This window comes from Gorilla gorilla, chromosome 1, assembly GCF_029281585.2.
Source record: "Gorilla gorilla gorilla isolate KB3781 chromosome 1, NHGRI_mGorGor1-v2.1_pri, whole genome shotgun sequence".
NCBI classification, from domain to species: Eukaryota; Metazoa; Chordata; class Mammalia; order Primates; family Hominidae; genus Gorilla; species Gorilla gorilla.
The window spans coordinates 49,615,455-49,636,941 of NC_073224.2; the positions used below are offsets into that span (position 1 = coordinate 49,615,455).

Below are 21,487 nucleotides of genomic sequence, written 5' to 3' on the forward strand. Positions count from 1 at the left end.
CACTTTCAGGCTAAATGCAGAGATTTGCATCTGTGAGAAATTGTAAGGATGTTATATCATCCACAATCTCTGAGTCATTGCTCCCCAATCGATACTGTCCATCCATGCCCAAGAAGAAAATATTGCATTTTAAAAAACTATAGAAAAGAGCTCATTGGATAAATGAATATGGTGACTTGAACATTGAAATAGTCAAGAGGACATGGTGCAGAGCACCTCTCTGAAAGGGAACACTATCAGGTCCACAAACACTGCATGAGAAAGTTAAAAAAAAAAAAAAAAGCAGAGCAGCAGGAATGTCGGACAAAGTACTATACCAGTGGACTATGGCAGTTATAAGTACTATAATAAGATGCTCCTGGAAGCATGGAAAAGCTGATGGCCCACAATGAGTCAGACTGAAATGCTGGGATTGCCATGGCAGATGGTATAAGAAGGGATTAAATGACTCAGGGAAGTCAGCATGCTGGAGTGGACATTTGTGTACACTGAAAAACGCACCAGGTAGTTATGCCACATGGGAAGTCCTAGAGGGAACAATATTTACCAAAGCTATAAGGAATTCCCTGAAAAGAGGAGAACCAGCATCAAATGCTGGAGCTGATGACAAAAAAGTTCCTTAATGAAAAAGGTTCACTGATAGCCATAGCAGTCAGAAAGCTGTTCATATGCCTCAGAAGCTAAATAAATGCAACCATTATCATGAATTGCAAGGTCAGAGAGGCAACCAGGGGTGCCTGAGAGTTATGAAGATTAAACCACAGCATTCTTAGGGGTGAAAACAGATGAGCAGCCAACAACAATATACACTTTATTTGTACCATCAAAAGAAATTAAGGATGGATGATCAAGGGACCAACAGCATTTGGCCCAATAAAAAGTCACAATCCTTTGCCCAATATATAAACCTAGGACAGTTTTCCAGCCTGGTAATCATTAATTGAAGATGAAGCCAATTGCCAGGAGTGAAGATGCTACAAAATCTTGGAAGGTTTGCACACTAATGAATCTGCCAGTCCTCCAAGAGGAACTATGTTTATTTACGTAGGTAACTGCACTGATAAAAGAGGTACAATAATTCAAAAATTATTGCACATAGGGCTTGAGTTGACAATGATACCTGGAACCATTATAGTTCTCCTATTAGACCAGTTTGTGGTCATTTACCTTATCCTTGAACGTATAGTCAGAATAGACAAAATTGGTAGTTGGCCCAGCCCCTATATTGGGTTCTTGACCTGCGGGGTAAGAGCCATCTTATGCAGGAAGACCAAGTGAAAGCAATTGATACTGTCCACCCATCTCACCCTCTCCCCAAGGCAAATAAAGTAAATTTAAAGAAAAAAACACCACCACAATATCTCCCAGGGGTGAGAGAGGAACATGAAAATTAGTGCCGTTCAAATAGCTAAAGACATGGGAGTGGTCATCCCTGTGATATTTTCATTAAATTCTTATCTGTCTACTACAAAAATTAGAAGGATTCTGAAGAACTACAGTATACCACTGAAAAAAAGACACCACATTTTAGTTCCTATTGCAGCCATTGTACCAGATGTGGTATCTTTGCTAGGGCAGATTAATGTGGCTTCAAGTAAACGAGGTCACTGATTCAGCAGAGGCCCTTCTTTCCTTTCCTAGCAGAAACAGTTTGCATATACATGGAAGGTGTCAGGAGTGTACATTTGCAGGTTTTGGGCTATGATAACCCTCTTGCCCATGTCATAATAGAGTCTGAATATATCTTGACCGTCTGGATATCCACAGAACATGACATTGATCCAATATATCAATGGCATCATGTTAATTCCCCCAGATAAGCAAGAGGTATTAGCATGATGATGCTCCAAAGTAAAAAATACAATAAAAAATAGAGTCAGGTGTTTGCCACATCAATAAAATTTTCAGAGGTCCAAGGTTCAGGGAACACTAAGATATCCCATCCAAACTAAAGTCAAATTATTGCAAATTGCACATCCCACTCTGAAGAATGCAGTACAGCACCTAAATAGGACTTTTCAGATTCTAGAGGCAGCATAATTCATACTGGGGTTACTGCTCCAACCCATAGGCTAGGGGGGACAAATGATTGCCAGGTTTGAGCGGGGCCCATGTTAGGAAAGTGCTCAACAGCAGGTCTAGTCTGCAGTGAAATTACCCTGTTGCTTGAGCCTTAGGACCCAGCAGAGCCTAGTGTATTTGAAGGTGGTTGTAGTAGGAAAAGATGTAAATGTCAACAGGACAGTTACACCATAGATCCTTGAGATCCTGAAGCAAGGCCATGCACTGCAGTAGAGGACTGTATGCTTTCTGAAATATAACTCTTGGCATGTTACCAGGTCCTGATAGAGAAAGCTCCCAACATTGGGTCATCAAGTGATCATGCAGCCAGAATCACCCATCATGAGCCAAGTCTGTCAGACCCATCAGGTTATAAGCAGGCAACCATTCATTATAAGATGGAAGTAGAGCATCTGGGATTGAGCATGGGCAGTAAAAGGTGGCACAGGCAAGCTGCACAAACAGAAAACCCAATTCCTACCTGTGCCCAGCCACTATGGCAGGAGTGCCTCTTCTTTAGCTCACAGTTGTGGCTATACCAGTTATCCAGTATAACCAAACTGTCCGGATGGGGAAAACTCTGAGCGTGGTTCACAGATAAATATTTTTGGTATTGTAAACCAAAAATACAATTCTAAGGTCCCCCAACCATCTGAATGGACCCTTCCTCTCGACCAAGGCATTCCAGAGTTAACCTGAACATCTTGTTCAGGCCATGTTGGAAGAGAGGGTTGGACATTCCCCATTATACCCCTCCAACATTAACACCAACACAGATCTTAAATCTAATAAGAAACATTTATGGCTCAGTGCGGTGGTTCATGCCTGTAACCCCAGCACTTCGGGAGGCCGAGGTGGGCGGATCACTTCAGGTCAGGAGTTCAAGACCAGCCTGGCCAACATGGTGAAACGCTGTCTCTACTAAAAATACAAAAATTAGCTGGGCCCAGTGGCATGTGCCTGTAATCCCAGCTACTCGGGAGGCTGAGGCACAAGAATCTCTTGAACCCAGGAGGTGGAGGTTGCCGTGAGCCGAGATCGCACCACTGCACTCCAGCTTAGGCAACAGGGAGAAACTCTGTCTCAAAACAAAACAAAACAAAACAAAACAAAACATATCTCCACAACCCCTTATCATAAACCAGATATTCCTTTCTTCTGATAATAATTCAACCAATTACCAATCAGAAAATCTACCTATGATCCAGAAGCCCAGCCCCACTCCTCCTTCCCCGACACCACTTTGAGTTCTCCCACCCTTCCAGATCAAACCAGTATAAATCTTACATGTATTATGTCTCCCTAAAATGTATAAAAGCAAGCTGTACCCCGACCACCTTGGCCACATGTCATCAGGACCTCCTGAGGCTGTCGCAGGTGCGTCCTTAACCTTAGCAACATAAATTTTCTAAATTGATTGAGACCTGTCTCAGACATTTTGGGTTCACAGTATGTGTTGTAGAGAAGTGAGAAATCACCTCCACCCCTAATCCCCTTAGCTCTTATGTGGGCTCTTCGGCTGGATCTAGAAATCAAATTGACACTAGGTAGATTAACAAGGGAAAGGCACACAAATTTTATACATACATGGGGATCTTCCCAAGAGGGTAAAGTCTGAAGAAGTGGCCAAAGCAATATATTTTATACTTTGTAAACAAAGAACAATAAATTTAAGAAGAAATGACAGGACAAAGAGGATTTGGCTAGGAGCAATAAATTTCTAGGAGAGTCACTAAGAGATGTATAGGGAGGGGCTGTAAAACTAGTGGAAGATAAAAACTACTTTGGGAAGTTTAGTATTCAGGTCCACTGCAGCCCCTAATTCCCAGTCTCTGGTGATGAGGGCGATTTTCTTGCTCTAGTAGGGGGAGGGTACTGTTCCCAGAGCAATCTTTATGGCTCGTGCATGCAAAAAGAGACAGGACAGCTAGCCCTTTCTGAAACTCCAATTCCTCTAATGTTTTCCACTTGAAATATTCAACATACCAATTCAGCATATTTTGAAATGGCATGCCCTTCACTCCTTTGGTGTGTACAAGCTAAAATGAATGGAAGCTGCATTACAGCCCAATCAAGGTCAGTCCTGAAAGACAATTTGTAAGGGGTAATCTTCCTGAAAGGAAGTGCTATAGATGGTGCACCCAAAGAAAGTGGCCTAAGGATAGGCTAAATTAGGATTCAGGGCATGGAAAGAATGGCTTGTCTGGTCAAGGTCCTAGTCCTGTAAGAAGAAAGATTGGAAGATTGGGCACAAAGAGATCTGGGGTAGGAGCAGGTAAGTGGACATATGAGAGTGGGCAGGAAGTGTGAAGATCTTTATTTTGTGTGTTAACACCAGAGCATCCCCAGTAGAAAAGGTATTAAACAACCAAGTAAAAAAAAAGTCTCAGCCAGTTGAAGTAAGCCATTCTCTGTTATTGGCCTCATGGGTGCTGGCACAAGGGAAGAGGAGCAGAGTGGTTGTGGTGGCATGCATGGAAGACAAGCATGGGCCCAACAGCATGGGCTCCCACTCACCAAGGCTCAATCTCCAACCTGCCAACAACAATGCTAAGTCCCTAGAATGATACCATCACTTGAGGCAACCAAAAAGCTACTTCCTAGCAAGTTGACTACATTGGACCTCTTCTACCATGAAAGGAAGAGAAGTGTATTCTGATAGAACTAGACAAATATTGCAGGCATGGGTTTGCCTTTCTTCCTTGCAGAACCTCAGTCAGCACGGTCATCTTAAGGGTTATAGAGTGTCTGAACAATTGGCATTGGCATAGGATCCACTACATCCAACTAGAAAACCCACTCACAGCAAAGAAGGTGTGTTGTTGGGACCATGCTCACGGAATCCACTACTCAAATCACATACTGCATCATTCAGAACCTGCCAACCTGTGAAAACACTGAATAGCCTATTAAAGGCACAGTTGAAGTGCCAGCTGGGAGGCAATGCTTGAGAGTGATGGGATACTATCTTCCAAAATGCTGTATTTATTTTGAATCATATCGACTTTTATATGGCTCTGGGTCCCCAGTAAAATAAATGCATGGGTCCAGGAACCAGGGGATGGAAGCATGAGTGGCCCCATTGGCTACCACTCTAAGTGACCTACTTGGGAAATTTGTGCTTCACATCTCTGAAGCTCTGGGACCTGCAGGTTTAAAAGACCTGGTTGGCAAAGTGGGAACATTTCTACAAGTGGGAGATAGGAATTTTCCTATTGATGGATAAGCTGCAACTAATGCCTGGTCACTTTGGGCTCCTAATAGGGGTAATGAGCCCTCACCATTGCTAGATAGAGATATCAAACACAAAGGGAGGAGGGTGGAATGCGTTAACACTTGAGCCTTTTTTTTTTTCTTTTTGGGACAAATTCTCGCTCTGTAGCCCAGGCTGGAATGCAGTGGCGTGATCTCGGCTCACTGCAACCTCCACCTCCCGAGTTCAAGTGATTCTCCTGCCTCAGCCTCCTGAGTAGCTGGGACTACAGGCCCACGCCACCATGCCCGGCTAATTTTTTGTATTTTTAACAGAGACCAGGTTTCGCCATATTGGCCAGGCTAGTCTTGAACCCCTGACCTCAGGTGATCTCCCCACCTCAGCCTCCCAAAGTGCTGGGATTACAGGCGTGAGCCACCATGCCTGGCCCACTTGAGCCTTTTGGATAAGCAGAAGGAGGCATTCTACACTGGGTGATGGTCTGACTGGAGGGTTCAGAGGTAACAGAAGGCTTCTGTTTGAGGAAGAAGAAGGAAACAAGTTCAGAAAGGCAGATTCAATAGATTTCGACAGTTCTTCTTCTGCAGACTGAGACATATGGACCAGAAATAAGGGAAGAAAGAGAATAATACAAAGAAACAAAAACATATTACTTGAAAAGTCCAGCTTATCTATTACATGTTGTCTATTTTCACTGATTCAGAAAAGAGGAAACTGAGGAGGTCAAAAGAAAGGGAACATACAATGAGGAAGAAGGAGAAACCCATTCTTGGACCCATTCCAAGAATCATGCAAGGTATATGAATTTTTTTACCTAATTTTAAACCTTCTCTTAATAATCTCCATCACACTCATATGAAGAAACTCCCAGAATAAGATAATTCTGAGAACTCTTACTGTCTCCACATGTTGGTGTTCGGGGACTCCACGTGCCATCTCCTTGGCATATAGCTGAAAACCTACTGGTCTCATGACATGAAAATGAAATCTCATCTCCATAGAAATAAACACAGTGATTGGCAGGACGACTTTTCCTGTGTTGAGTGATTTCACCATTATTTAGCTTTGGTTCAGGGCAACATAACGCTGAAAAATAAAATGTGAGGTGCATGGTTAGTAAAATCACCATGAGGAAGCTTCTATGGCTAACAACCTCATTTCCATCTTTGGACGATCTCACCACTGAAGAGAGATTGGGGAAACAGAAAGGGAGACCCAAGACACTCCAAGTCTGCTCTTTCCCCCCTTATTTGCTAAAGTCCTCTAATCCAGTTATTTCCTTCCAACTAAGCATTTCATTAGGAGCCTCCAAAATGAAAAGTTGGATTAAACTTATATGAAGAGCCAGGTGTGGTAACTCATGCCTATAATCCCAGTGCTTTGGGAGTTCAAAATGGGAGGATTGCTTGAGCCCAGGAGTTTGAGACCAGCCTGGGCAACAGAGTGAGACCTTGTCTCTAAAAAATAAAAAATATTTAAAAAAATTTAACCAATATGAAAATGTAAATTTTCAAAATTATTCAAGGGCAATGACAAACAACATCCATTTACTTATGACTTCATTATTAAACTCTCTATTAACTTACACTTCTCAAGTCACAAGGAAGAAGAAAGTTTTCAAAAGTTTATACCCACCTATGAGCTAAAGCATACGAAAAAATTTAAATTACGGCTTATTTCAAGGATTTTTCTTTTTTGATGCAAAATTTGAGAGAAATAGCGATTTAAATGGCAAGATCTTGCTTTATCACTCAGGCTGGAGTATAGGGCACAATTATGGCTCACTACAGTCTCAAACTCCTGGGCTCAAGCAATCCTCCCACCTAAGCCTCCTGAGTAGCTGGGACTACAGGTGTGTGCCACCACACCCACTAAGTTTTTTATTTTTTGGTAGACAAGGGGTCTCACTATGTTACCCAGGCTGATCTCAAACTCCTGGCCTCAAGTGGTCCCCCCACCTCGGCCTCCCAAAGTGCTGGGGTCACAGATGTGAGCCACCACATCTGGCCAAATTCTTTAATTTTTTAATACAGTAAGAGCTGCTATAGGGACATATTTTTTTATTCATTAGTAGAAATACTTTAAGAAAAAACTTGCTATTGTCTGATGTAAGAGAAAACATCAAAACAGAATAAAATATTACATTCTCCATGTCAGTAACTCGACCAGTATTAAAATGGGGTCTTTTGGACATACTCAAACACTTCCAGTGCTCATTTGTTTAGGAATTATAATAAAAATATTCAGCAATCATATGGTTTGGATATTATAACAACAATAATATTTATGAAATGCTTTGCAGTGCAGAAAATACTTTTAAATATGTAAGTCATGAGTCTAAATTCACATTTGATCAGCTTTCATAACTTGGATAAATACTACTTCACTTCTGCTTTTAAAATGGTTAAAAATATTCTTTATTAAATAATTAAATCAATAAGACCATAGGGGATCAAATAAATGTAACCAACTGGGTCCTGCTCTGTCATCCAGGCTGGAGTGCAGTGGCATGATCTCAGCTCACTGCAGCTTTGGCCTCTTAGCCTCAAGTTATCCTCCTACCTCAGCGTCCTGAGTAGCTGGGATTACAAACTTGTGCCACCACATCCTGCTAATTTTTTAAATTATTTGTAGAGACAAGGGTCTCACTCTATTGCCCAGGCTGGTCTCAAACTCGTGGGCTCAAGCAATCCTCCTGCCTTAGCCTCCCAAAGTACTGGGATTATAGGTAGGAGCCACTGCACCTAGCCTAAATACAACTACAAAGGAGGTTTTTAAACATTTATAAGCAATACTTTTTGTTATTTAAGTAATGGCGGTAAGTTTTATTAAGTATATTTTTAATTCAGTCCTTTTATTAAAACCTTTTATTCTATTTCCCCAAAATGAGTCTGAATAACTGCAATTAAACTTTGTTAAGTCTTAATATGAAATAAGTAATCTTCTGACAGGTTGATCTAAACTACCACTTTTCATTATTTATGCATTTCACAGATTGTTCAAATTCTGATATGCAGCATAAAATTCCCTGTATTCTTGGCTTCAGTGTCTTCACCTCTAAAGTGGCAAGGTTCTGATAGATGGATAGAAGAAAGCATTTTCTTCCTCTCTTGTCTGTTCCACTGAGGCTCATAAAATAGTATCCACTTGTCGTTCAGTCCCTCACTCATTTCCACAAATAAAAGAGGTGCGTCTCCTACCAGAGAAACTGGAGAAAGTCTCCTTTCTATCCTTCCGAAGTGAGAATACTCAGTCACAAGTCAGGATTTGTCTTCTAGAGGCAGATCAGGAAGCCCTGCCATCTCATGGTTCAAGAGACATGAGACACAAGTCACCCTGCAGCTGGTTACGCTCATGACTGTTTCACAAACTTGTCTTCTGCCAAACACCCCAAAGCCCACACTGGGGAGGTAAGGGCTATGAAGGAAGCCTGACTCTGACAATAGTTGAGCTGTATTCTCCATTCTAGTTTTACCAGTAAGAAAACTAATACATAATCTGCATAATGTTTGACTTCTGTGTCTACTTCTCATTTGATTCTGAACTGGGATAAGGAAAGGTTACAATTTCTCAGTGCCTCAAACTGTAACATGTTTATGGTCCCCTTCTGGCACTAACAGTTTACTAATCTGTTGAATTAACTTAATTCTAAACTTGTTGTGAGGGATAAAATTATATTCATTTAAGGTAGAGAATCCTAGCACATACTGGACATTTAATATACAAAAATATTAAAAAAACAAAAACTCACCCTCACATCCTTGGTATGGGGTCCATCTGAAATTTTTCTGACAAATCACAGTTGTAGGTGCATCTGTAGTGGGTTTGTAGCCAGGATGACAGCGGTACCTTAACACAGTCCCAACAACATACACATCCTCTTTTGTCGGCCTAGGATATGTTTCCCAGGAAGCATGTGGAATGTCTGGTAAATTAGTACAACTATCTACTCATGAAAGAAGAAGAAGAAGAACAAAAGGACACTATTACTAGGGCTGCCACAGCAGTCAATAAGCCTGTCCTATCAAAGGGGGTCATATGTTCATTCAGCCTGCAACCAGCCTGCAAGGCCTGATGTATCAACCACACCAGAAAACACACATGGACGTTCGCTCAAATGTGCACACCTCCAGAGAGGCTCTTCACTAAGGGCATTCCGAAGTGGTTTCCATGTGCTGTGCCAAGTATAATAATATTAATTCTCATTCCTCTTCTTTACACTTCAGAGATTTTAGTTTCTGAACTGAAGCATGGCAGGAAAACTGTCACAAACAAATCTAACTATGTTTACTGATTGATTGGGGAAAATAAACAGGAGCCGTTCCCCTCATCCAGATGATATCAGGAATGACTTGGCGAGAAAAAAACCAAGCTCCAAACATTTTTTGAGCCTGGGCTTTGGATCTTGTCCTCTTCTGTCTTTCCCAATGCTACTGATTCATATGATATGGAAATATAATGCAAACATCTACCACGTTGGATGATTATTACATTTTATCTTCAGACATTTGAAATGGAATATAAAAGTTCTTTTTTAACAGCATTATTCAGATTAAAGTCACAACAAATAAATTCACCCATTTAGAATGTGCAATTCAATGGTTTTTAGTATATACAGAGTTGTGCAACCATCACCATTAACTAATTTCAGAATATTTTTATCAACCCAAGAAGAAACCTCATATTCATTATCAGTCACTCCCTATTTCCACCTCCCCCTAGGTCCTGACAACCACTAATCTATTTTTTTCTTTATGGATTTGCCTAATCTGAGCATTTTAAATAAATGGAATCACACAATACATGTACTTTTTGTGACTGGCTTATTTCAGTTAGCATAATATTTTCAAGGTTCATCCATGTTGTAGCATACATTAGTACTTTTTATTTTTCATTTTTATTGCCAAATGATATAATCTATTTTATGGATAAACCACTTTTTGTTTATTCATTATTCAGTTGATGGGTGTTTGGGTTGTTTGGCTATTATGAATAATGCTGCTATGAATCTTCATGTAAAATTTTTGTGTGTGGACATATGTTTTCATTTATCTTGGGTAGATACCCAGGAGGGTAATTAGAGTCATATGGTAACTCCATGGTTAAACTTCAGCAGGACTGCAAAAACTCTTTTCCAAAATGGTCGCACCAATTTACATTCCTATTAGCAGTGTATGAGAGTTCTAATTTTTCCACATCCTCACCAACATTTGTTATTGTCTATCTTTTTTATTACAGCCATTCTGCTGGATGTGAAGTGGTATCTGATTGTTACTAGAAGGCTATCCTTACAAGAAATGCTAAAGGAAATTGTTCAGACTGACAGCAATTGACACCAGACGGTAATTTGAATCCACACAGTAAAACAATGAGCATCAGCAGAGGTCATTATGTCAGTAATGTGAAACACAATATAATATATATTACTACTCCTTCCTTCTCTTAGCTGATTTAAACAGCAATTGCATAAAACAATATGTATATAATTGCATTATTAAGCCTATAACATACAGAAATGCAATATATTTGACAATAACATCACAAGAAAGGTAGGAGGGAACAAAGCTATATTATAGTACAGAAATGACACCAGATGGTAACTTGAATCTACAGGAAGAAATAAAGAGAGCCAGAAATGAAGAATAAGAAGATTAACATAATAAACTCTCTAAATATATACTTGCCCTCCTTTCTTCTCTCAGCTACTATAAAAGACATGAAACATGAAATTATATAAAACAATAATTATAAAAATATATTGTGCAGTTTGTAATATATGTAAGTGCAAAATATGTTGTTGGATTCTTGGTTGAGGTTTTTATCTTTCTGCACTTTGAATGTGTCATCTAGCTGCTTTCTAGCCTCCATTCTTTCTGATAAGGAATCAGCTGTTAATCTTACTGGGGTTACATTGTACATGATGTGTTGCTCTTCTCTTGCTGCTTTCAAGATTTTCTCTTCATTCTTGGTTTTCAACATTTTGATTATAATGTCTCAAGGTCTAGATCTTTTTGCAATATCCTACTTGAGTTCAACAAGCTTCTTGGATATGTAGATTAATGTGTTGTTTTGTTCTTTTGTTTGGGTTTTTTTTTTTTTTTGGTCAAATTTGTGATATTTTCAGCCATTTTTCCTTTGTATAGGTTTTTATCTCCTTTCTCTTTCTCTCATCTTTCTGGGACTCTCATTATACATATGTTGGTACACTTAATGGTGTCCCACATTTCTCTGATGCTGTTTATTTTTCCTCATTCTTTTCATCTCTGTGCTTCAAATTGCATAATCTCAATTTATCTTCAAATTCACTGATTCTTTTTCCAACTCAAATCTACTGTTGAGTTCCTCTTTTGAATTTTTCATTTTACTTACTGTGTTTTTCAACTCTAGAATTTCCATTTTCTTTTTAAAATAATTTCTATCTTTATCAATATTTTCTATTTGATAAAACTGTCATAATACATTTATTTAATTCTTTAAATATTGTTTCCTTTAGTTCTTGGGACATATTTATAATAGCTGCTTTGTGATTCTTTGAACTTTTCTGCTAAGTCCATTCTCTGGGCTCCCTCAAAAACAGTTTCTATTGTTGGCTTTTTCCCTTTACATGGGTCACTCTTTCCTGTTTCTTTGCACATCTGACCATTTTTTTTTTTTTTGAAAACAGGACATGTTAGATAATACATTGCAGCAACTTTGGATATTGATTCTCCCTTACCACCTTTGGGATCTGTTGTTGTTTCCTCATTTTCTTGTTTGTTTAGTGACATAATTGGACTAGTTCAGTTAAGTCTGTTTCCTTCAAAGTGTGCAACATCTAACAGCATGCCTCAGACAGCACAGACTTGGGCATGTACACAGTCTTTTTAACTGCCAGAGATAACTGTGGTTTTCTCTTTGACTGTCTCTTTCTCATTGAGACTTTGGGTGGTCTACCTCTGGTGGTATTACATACAACCATTGGCCTCCAGCAATTTTTATCTGATTGTTCTACTTTTTTCAGCAACTCCCTGGGGCATAATATGCTTCACAGTCTAATCCAATTAAAGTTCCTTGAAAGGGGCAGAGTGTTTACAGTCTTTGAAGCTTGCTCCAAATCTGCCCTGGAAGAATGTCTGTCCTATAGATCAGGAGCTGAGGGAAATTAGAAAACTCATTCTTTCCCAGGCACTGCACTAGAGTTCTTCTTATGGTGTAGGAGCTGTGAGAAGAGAAAAGGGGGAAGTAGGAACTGGCACTGCCACCCAGCTGCACCCACCACCAAGTACACATATTCCACAGCACAGAGCTGGGGAGAATAATAACTGCCAATATTCATAGCTGTCAACCTACCCATAATAGTTCTTCCATTCTAGGAAGCTGGGGAAGATGGGAGATGCCACTTGGCTGCTGAGCCAACTGGAATAGTTCTCGTGCAACATAGAGCCATGAAAAAGGGGGGACTGACTTCTTACCAGCTGCCCCACTTAGATCCTCCCCATATAATCGGAGTTGGGGGTGAAGGAACAGACACTGATGCATGTTTGCTGGCACCGATTCAATATTCGACTTCCACAGCATGGATCTTTGAAAAATACTGTCATATAATTTTCACTGGCTGCCAAATCCACCCCAAATAACTTTTTTACCCCAGGGAGCTGGAGAAGATGGGAATTGTCACTTGTGGGATGAGCCCACAGAAAACATCCTCCCACAAGGTAGAGCTGTTGCAGCCCCTAGTTCTAATGCAATGTCCTCCCACTGTTCCTGTTCCTATCAAGTCTCCATATTTTTGCTGAATAAATGCTTCTCGGTTTGTTGTAATCCCTTTGATCACTCTCCAGAGACCTTGAATGGTTTTCTTTGCTAATTTTGACCAGCTTGGTGGATACCTCTTCAGGAGAGAGGTTTCCCCAAACTCCTCCACCACTGTTCCAGAAATCCCCAGAAGTTCTTGACATTTCGTGAGGGCAAAACTTAGAGCACAAGGCATCAGTGGCTTCCTTCTCTTACCAGTTGTATAACCTTGAGCAAATCTTTTAACCTCTGTGAACAGTTTCTCATTTGTAACATAAGGATAATCATAGTGCCCACAATTGTGGGGAGGATTTGTCGAGTTAATCCTTGTTATGCACCTAGTCTAGTGCCAAGTTATCATTATTACTATTGTCATTATTTTTAATAATCCACATGAGTTTATAACTTCAGAGTGTTGGAATCATAACCAGTTCACACAATACTTTTGTACAAGTTATAAAAGGCATTTTTCCTCAGGACAATTTATTATTTGTCTTTCAAAGTAATTATAATAATATAATGATTTTGTCAGAATAAGACAATTTTCTATCAAATTCCATAAAATTATTGAAATAAATATACAAATCCATAGTATCTACAATGTTAACACCTCCCTTTAAGGTTGGAATGTGCACAGTCTTGTGGTATGTGGCAGTTTTGTGTGATGATATATGACCTTGCAGAGTGCATTAAAATCATTCTTCTTTCCAACAAGAAAAAAATAAAGCAAATTATTGATCTAGATGTAAATTTTTACTCTAATTCATAGTAGGCCTATGCATGCAAGTATACCCATATTAACAGTACTGGGTACCTTTAGATGCCAAACATTGAAATTCTGTCACAGTCCATACTTACTGGGCTCACAAGCAGGAGGAGAAGGATTCCATTTGCTATCAGCATCACAATGAATTACACTGCTGCCTCTGAGAAGAAAACCTTTTTGGCACTTAAACAAAATAGTGTCTTTGTAATTATAGATGGGTCCAAATCCAGAGACCATTTCCCCATGTGAAACATCTGGCTTGTGACAGGTGATTTCTAAAGAATCATGAGAAAAGACAAAGATAGATGGTAATAAGGATATTACTGCCACTGCTAATCCAGTTACAAGTGCAACACAAATGCCTGACGAATGTGCATGTCAAGTAGATACAAGGGAAACATTTTAAAGTGAATACACATACACAAACGCATACATATATATCTGTATATATAATATATATATATATATATGTAATCCTTTCAGTACTAGTTTTTATTGGTGGAGAAGTTGAAGAAGTTATCCACAATTACCTCATAGAAAGACCAATGTAATGGAAACTCATTTTACTAAGGCTTTTAAAAGCTGAAATTATTTATATTTTGTTAATGATACTTATTATATATTTTATATATTCTATAATATAGTCTTATAGAATATATAACATTATACCAATAGTATTATGTATTATATATTTTTATATTTGATATTATATATTTATATATACATATATGTATGTGTGTGTGTATATATATAAAATATATAATTTCAGCTTTTAAAATGAGTTTTCATTACATTGGTCCTTCTTCGAGATGACTGTGGATAGCTCCTCCAACTTCCCTACCAATAAAAATCAGTCATACATAACCCAGCAGAAACATATTTCCAAGGCCCCCAAAACTTTCAGTATAATGGCCTAATTTCCTAGATGATTTTGGTTATGGGTCCGTGGCCCATGGTAATTACATAGTGCAGAGGCAGCCCAGGGGATCAGAGACCCATGCCCCGACAAACAGAAAACAAGCCGCCCCCTATCTCACACCCCTCACCCACATCCTGGCAGTCATCCAATCCTGTCAATTCTGCTACTTTAATTCCTCTACAATCCCTTAACTTCTGTCCAGCCCCACTGCCATGCTACAGCTGAAGCCACCTTCAGTTTTTGGCTGGAGGGTTGCACAGGTGCTGTCTTAGTCTGTTCCTGCTGCTATAACAAAATACTTTCACTAGTTTATAAATTATGGAAATTTATTTCTCACAGTTCTGGAGGCTGGGAAGCTCAAGATCTAGCCACCATCAGATTCAATGTCTGCTTGCTCTCCCCTTTCAAGATGGTGCCTTCTTGCTGCATCCTCACATGGGGGAAGGGATGAATGCTCTGTCCTCACAACACAGAAGGGCAAAAGAGACTAGGGCTCTCCCTTCAACCTCTTTTATAAGGGCACTAATCCCATTCATGAGGGTGGATCCCTCATGACTTAATCACTTCCCCAAAAGTTCCACCTGTTAAAACGATCACATTGGGTCTTAGGTTTTATCATGAGTTTGGAGATGCACATTCAAGCCATAGCAGGTGACTGTCAGTTAAGTTTTGTCCCACTTCAGGTTGTTGTCTCACAGCCAGAGTTATCTTTCTAAAATGCAGCACATTTATTCCCCTTGTTAAAGCCTTGCAAAGTCTCCCCTCCATGATTGTTCTGAATGCCTGATACTGAAACACAAGGCCCTTCATAACCTGGCCCCTGCCCACTTTTCCGCCCTCAGCTATTGCCGCTTTCACTTGTTGCAGATCTAACTCCAGGCATTTTGCACTGTTGGCAGTATCCTGCTCTTTTGTGCCCCTCGTCTGAGTGTGTCCTGTGGTGGGTTAGTAAGCAATACTGTGTAAACTTAGTAATAAAGTAAGATTCCTTAGACTAGCACACTAACTAACATATCTTTTGACTCAATTATCACTTGCTTTGTCCTGTTGCCCTTCTGACACTTAGGTTTTGCTTGCCCTACAGGCATATGTGTTTCATCTTACAGGTGCAAATTATATTTTCAGTTCCGCTTCTTGAACAGACCAAGGCTACATTCCCCAGTCCTCTGAGGCTACTCTCTAGTCTGAGACAAAAGGCTGTAATGGAAAGTGATATGTGGTTGCTTCCAGGCCAAAGCTCTTAGCCAGGACACAATTGGCCTTTCTGTCTTCGTCTACTGAAGAGACTGTGAAGGCACATTTTGAAATGGAGGTGCCATAAGATCAAAGCAACCTGGCTTGCTGAGCTAGTTGCTAAGCTAACACAGACTACAGCTGCCCTGGAGAGTCTCCTGGACATGGAACAAACTCAGTGTGAATGAGAATAAACTTTTACTTCACCAAACCAGTGAGATGTTGTTGCTGTTTGTTCCCATATACTGTTAGCTCCCAGTTCACCACTCCCATTTTTATGGCTTTTATATTCTAAACCAACATGCAATAAGTATCAGGTGGCCAAATAAATGATTGCATCAGAGCAATAGTTAGTTTATCTTTGAATTTTCCATTTGCCCCCCAATAAATTTACCTTTCTTTCTCTTTTAAACAAAAGAGAGCAAACATTTTGATGCAGAATTCATCATTATGACTTACTTTCACAGGTAGGAGGGTTTGGTCTCCAAACACCTATTGTTTCATTCTCCACAGTGCAGGAAATGGAGGCATGGCCCAAGAGTGAGAAGCGGGGGTCACAGCTGTAGGTGACAGAAAAGCCGTATGCGTAGAAATTTTCTTCACCGCTGTGCCTTCCATTCCTGATGTCTGGAGGAGGCTTACACTTGACAACTGAGGTAAGTGAGTGAAGAGAAAGAAATACTCAGGGAAGGCATCATGATAAATCTAAAATTCATGCAAATTCTAATGGAAGGTACACATACCTGTAAAGATGCACAGGGACTTTATTACCTAATAGAGTTTAAATTGATAGTCAAGTCAGAAGAGTCTTTACTTACTTTCACATTGTGGGAGAGGATGACTCCAGCCAACTCCTCTATCTTGGACTTCACAACGACTAGTGGTTGAGCCAATTAAGAAAAATCTGAATAAGATAGATCAAAGATTTTAATGGAATTCCTCCTACCCTAAATTAAATTAAAGAGGTCTGAGCAAACAGAATTGTTACTCAATATTAAAATAAGGAAATCATATGTTCTTGGATATCATTTCCCATTAAGCACTCCATTCAGTAAAATTTCATTACTGCAATGAGATGCGTGTGTTTTTTCCTTTGGACCCTCATTCCTTAATCTGTTACTGAGCATCTACTAGGGATCAGGAATGCAGTTCATCCAGAGCTCAAGCACAACAATAAAAGGCTGGCTTCAGCGTGTTCTGTGGTTGTCTCTGGGTGAGAGTACCAGCTAGATTACTGAGTCCACAATCTCCCCATCTTTGGCTTGAAGCTTCCTCTGACTTCCAGGTGGGTGTCTTATTCCCATACATCATCAGCTTTCAGTTCATCACTTCCATTTTTACGGCTCTTGATATGTCCTACTCTTTCCTCAGTTCGTCTTCCTGCCCTCTATCTTATGCTAACAGAAAAAAATAAAAGATATGAATGATTACAAATTGTAGCATCATCAAGGATATTGATAATCATCAATGATATCAAATTGTAGCATCATCAAGGAATAAACCTACAATGTGATAGAACACTACAGTAAATGTCACCTTCAGCAATCTAAGAGCCTGTGGAATTTATTGAATAATAACTTCAAGAAAATATATCTCAACTACAACTACAATTAAGTATTTCTTTACTTTAAAATTTCTTTAAAATGTAGTTTTTCCAACCTAGCCCAGAGACTAAGTGCAAAATATTGTTTCTGGTTGTTTCAATGGGAACACCTTAGTGTTCCAACAGCATCTTAGTCTGATTCTTTTCACTTTCCCTTATGGAAGCCATACACAATAAGGAAAACAGAGGATAAAAATGAGAAAATCAACAAAAATGAACCAAACGGAAAAGATAAGAGAAAACTAATAGATATAGGTAACAAGCAAAAGAGAATCAACATAGGCTTAATTGGATAACCTAAAGAAGGAATCCAAGTAGAACAAAATAGCTTTTTAAAAATTTGTTTCAGGCCAGGTGTGGTGGCTTACACCTGTAATACCAGTACTTTAGGAGGCTGAGGCAGGTGAATTCTTTGAGACCAGGAGTTCAAGACCAGCCTGGCCAATATGACAAAACCCCATCTCTATTAAAAATACAAAAATCAGCTGGGCATGGTGGTGCTCACCTGTAGTCCCAGCTACTTGAGAGGCTGAGGTGGGAGGATTGCTTGAGCCCAGGAAGTTGAGGCTGCAGTGAGCCATGATCGTGCCACTGCACTCCAGCCTGGGCAAAGGGAGTGAGACCTTGACTCAAAAAATATATATATTTCAAGTAAATGTTACTAAAATAAAACAATACGTCAATCTACATATTAAAATTGCACATCACATAGTAGCAAAAAATTAAACCAAGTGATTTCTACCAAAACAACTAAGAGTAAAAGTATTAGGTTTCAAAGATAAAGAATAATAATTTAGATAGTCAAACAAAGATCAAGCCATATGAGAAGAAATTTCTGATCAGTAGTATTCACTAGCAAAAGATAGTGCAGCAGTACCTATAAGACATCCAAGAAAAGAAAGGATGAGCCAAGGACTATATCAAGCCCCATTATCTTCTAGGTATCAATGCCTCAGATATATTATCTGAACCTGCAAGAACTCAAAGAATAATTCTCACTTGGGACTTTTTTTTGGAAACCACCATAGGACAAACTACAGTCAACCAAGAGATGACAATGGCAACTTTAGCCAAAACAAACAAACATGGTAGCAAATATTGTACATGCAGATCTAAGAAAAAACAACTGTGATTTTAAGTGTGACTGAAGGAAATATAAATGTTATATGCTCAGACAGCACTGAAATAGTATAACTAAGAAAAAATAGAGACAGGGAAGAGAGGGTAAAATAAATTCCCTTATTGCCTGATCATTTGCAAAGTTGAGAGTGAAAGCAACCATAGACACATATGAATATTTCACATTAATGTTAAATACAAAATAAACACTAAGATAATACAAATGATACAAATTTACTGGTAGGGAAGATAGAAGGGGTGAAGGAGGGGGAAGAATACAAGATAAGTTTATTGTTGTTTATAACAAGGAACCAATTTAAACTGTCTAAAGATAAAGAGGAATAATGATATTATATAAATTTAAATGTATATAGGTCACCACTAGAAACAAATTTTGAACCTTCCTAAATACCACCATATATTTTTAATAGAAAGTAAATATACACATATATATATAACAAAATATGAAATAATATGACAAAACCAAGTCTATAAGTATCACTCACATCAATAAATGTAAACTCCTAATGAAAGAAAAACAGCTTTTAATTGGAGAAAATTCAGCTCTATTATATACAGGAGACAAACCTAAAAGTGTTTCAGACAGATTAAAAATAAAAGACAGCATAAAATTATACCAAGCAAATTCAAATCAAAAGAAAACCAAAGATAATAATTTTAATATCCCATAAGTTGGACATCAGAACTAAGATTATTAAATGACACACAATGGGTACTTTATATGTTAAAGATTTTGATTTTCAGTAAAGAGCTATGAATCTTTATGTAGCAAAATATGTATGTAGCAAAATATGTATGTAGCAGCAATTTTAATAAAACAGAAGTATATGAGACAAGAAAAATAAAATATGCTAATTAAATTATTTTATAATAGTTAAAATAATTATAAAATTATTAATTTACTTTAACTCCTATCTTCATGCTTAAGGTATATAAAGACAAGCATAATAAAATATTCAAAACAACTTATCAAGAAAGTAGATCTGACTGAGCACAGTGGCTCATGCCTGTAATCTCAGCAGTTTGGAAGACCGGGGCAAGAGAATCCATTGAGCCCAGGTGTTCTAGACAAGCATGAGCAACATAACAAGACCTCATCTCTACAAAAGTTTGAACTTTAGCCAGGCATCATGGCACATGCCTGTAGGCCTAGCTACTCAGAAGGCTGAGGCAAGAGGATTGCTTGAGCCAGGGCAGTCCAGGCTACAGTAAGCCAAGACTGCACCACTGCACTCCAGCCTGTGTGATAGAGGGAGAACTTGTCTCAAAAAAAGAAAGTAAATCTGATGTGTATATAGCAAACTTTATATACTACTAATAAAGAAAATCCTTCATTCCAGTGCCTGTTGAAATATTAATGAAAGTTGATTGTATATCATGATGCGCCATAAAACAACTGTAAATTTTAAAACATAAAAATAAGTAACATTCTTGGTTAATCTAGAAGTCTTTTTATTTCTTTTATTTTCTGTTTTTTAAATTTTTTTATTCTTTAGAGATGGGTCTCGCTATGTTGCTCAGGCTGGTCTTGAACTCCTGGGCTCAGGTGATCTTCCCACCTCAACCTCTCAAAGTGTTGGAATTACAGGCGTGAGCCACTGCACCTGGCCCAGTCAGTTTGGAAGTCTTCAGTGGAAGAATGCTTCTACTGTGGGACGCAGCAAGAGTTCCAAAAATTAGAGTTGCCAGATTTAGCAAATACAAATACAGGGTGCCTAGTTAAATGTGAATTTCATGTAAACAATGAACACTTTTTTTAGTTTAAGTGTGATCCAAATGTTGCATGGAACATACACTAAAATTATTTGTTGTTTACCCGAAAATCAAATTTAACTGGGCATCCTGTATTTTACCTGAAAACCCTAAATTAAGCTTGGAGGTTGAGACCTGTCAACTCTGGACCCTCATGCAAGTGAAGGTAAGGCAAAGAAGAAGTCCACTCTGATGGTTGGTGTGACTAATCCTGATAATGAAGGGAAAAATTAGATTGCTTCTGCACAGTGATGGTAAAGATGAGTATGTCTGGAATGCAGGGCACCCAGACATACTGGGTGCCCCCCCTTACACTCCAATGCCCTATAATTAAAATCAACAAAAAACTATAATAACCCAAATCAGGCAGGACTGCTGATGGCCCAGATCACTCAAGAATAAAAGTTTAGGTGACCCCATTGGGCAAGGAACCAACGTCAGATGAAGTGCTTGCTGAGGGCAAAGAGAATATGGAATAAGTAACAGAAACATGTCGTTATAAATATCTGCTACAACCACATGACCAGTTGCATAAACAAGGACCATAAAAGTTGTGAATATTTCTTTCTTATTTTAATATAAATGGACATTACATTAATTGTGTTTCTTTTTACCCCTTTCCTTCCCCTACTGTATAAGATGTGTTTGTAGTGGCTTACCTTACATCTCAATATTTAAGTTATAGAATATCAAAGGGGAGATATGACTCAGCTCAAAGGGAATTCTCTTTTAGGAAAAGAATTTCCATGTTTTTGGGTGTATGAGGGATAGTTGCATTATGTAAAATGTGAGTATTACTTTGCTATTGACTTTATTTGGAAATTAAGCTAAGTATGGTTAAAACTAGTGTATACAGATATCACATTTGACAAGGAGTGAGCTGTGGTAGATTTATGTTGTGTCAACTTAGCTAAGCTGTAATTATGTTTCCCAGAATTATCTTCCATACATAATGCCAAGTTAGTATGGCCCATAAAAGATGGTAGATGTGAATTAGTAGAGCCATACTCCATATGCTAGAAAGGT

The 21,487-nt window shown here is 38.8% G+C and overlaps 1 protein-coding gene and 1 long non-coding RNA gene across 6 annotated transcripts in view; one reads left to right on the forward strand and one right to left on the reverse strand.

The window, feature by feature from the left end:
• LOC129528665 (uncharacterized) overlaps positions 1 to 16,558 on the forward strand; it is a 30,820-nt gene extending 14,262 nt beyond the window's left edge. Inside the window, exons 2-4 of one of the 2 annotated variants that reach the window (XR_008673939.2) lie at positions 5,979 to 6,071; positions 10,514 to 10,617; positions 16,480 to 16,558. This is a non-coding gene — a long non-coding RNA (uncharacterized lncRNA). Of the gene's footprint in view, positions 1 to 5,978; positions 6,072 to 10,513; positions 10,618 to 15,817; positions 16,163 to 16,479 lie in introns of those variants that run through there. The other variant, XR_010134845.1, reaches the window with a different exon arrangement.
• C4BPA (complement component 4 binding protein alpha) overlaps positions 1 to 21,487 on the reverse strand; it is a 40,694-nt gene that overhangs the window by 4,193 nt on the left and 15,014 nt on the right. For all 4 annotated transcript variants that reach the window (XM_004028311.5, XM_019029954.4, XM_019029950.3 and 1 more), the window contains exons 5-9: positions 16,785 to 16,870; positions 16,426 to 16,617; positions 13,907 to 14,089; positions 9,027 to 9,221; positions 6,173 to 6,361 (exon numbers count right to left, since the gene is read on the reverse strand). In XM_004028311.5, the coding sequence (XP_004028360.3) occupies positions 6,173 to 6,361; positions 9,027 to 9,221; positions 13,907 to 14,089; positions 16,426 to 16,617; positions 16,785 to 16,870 (845 nt within the window). The remainder of the gene's footprint in view (positions 1 to 6,172; positions 6,362 to 9,026; positions 9,222 to 13,906; positions 14,090 to 16,425; positions 16,618 to 16,784; positions 16,871 to 21,487) is intronic.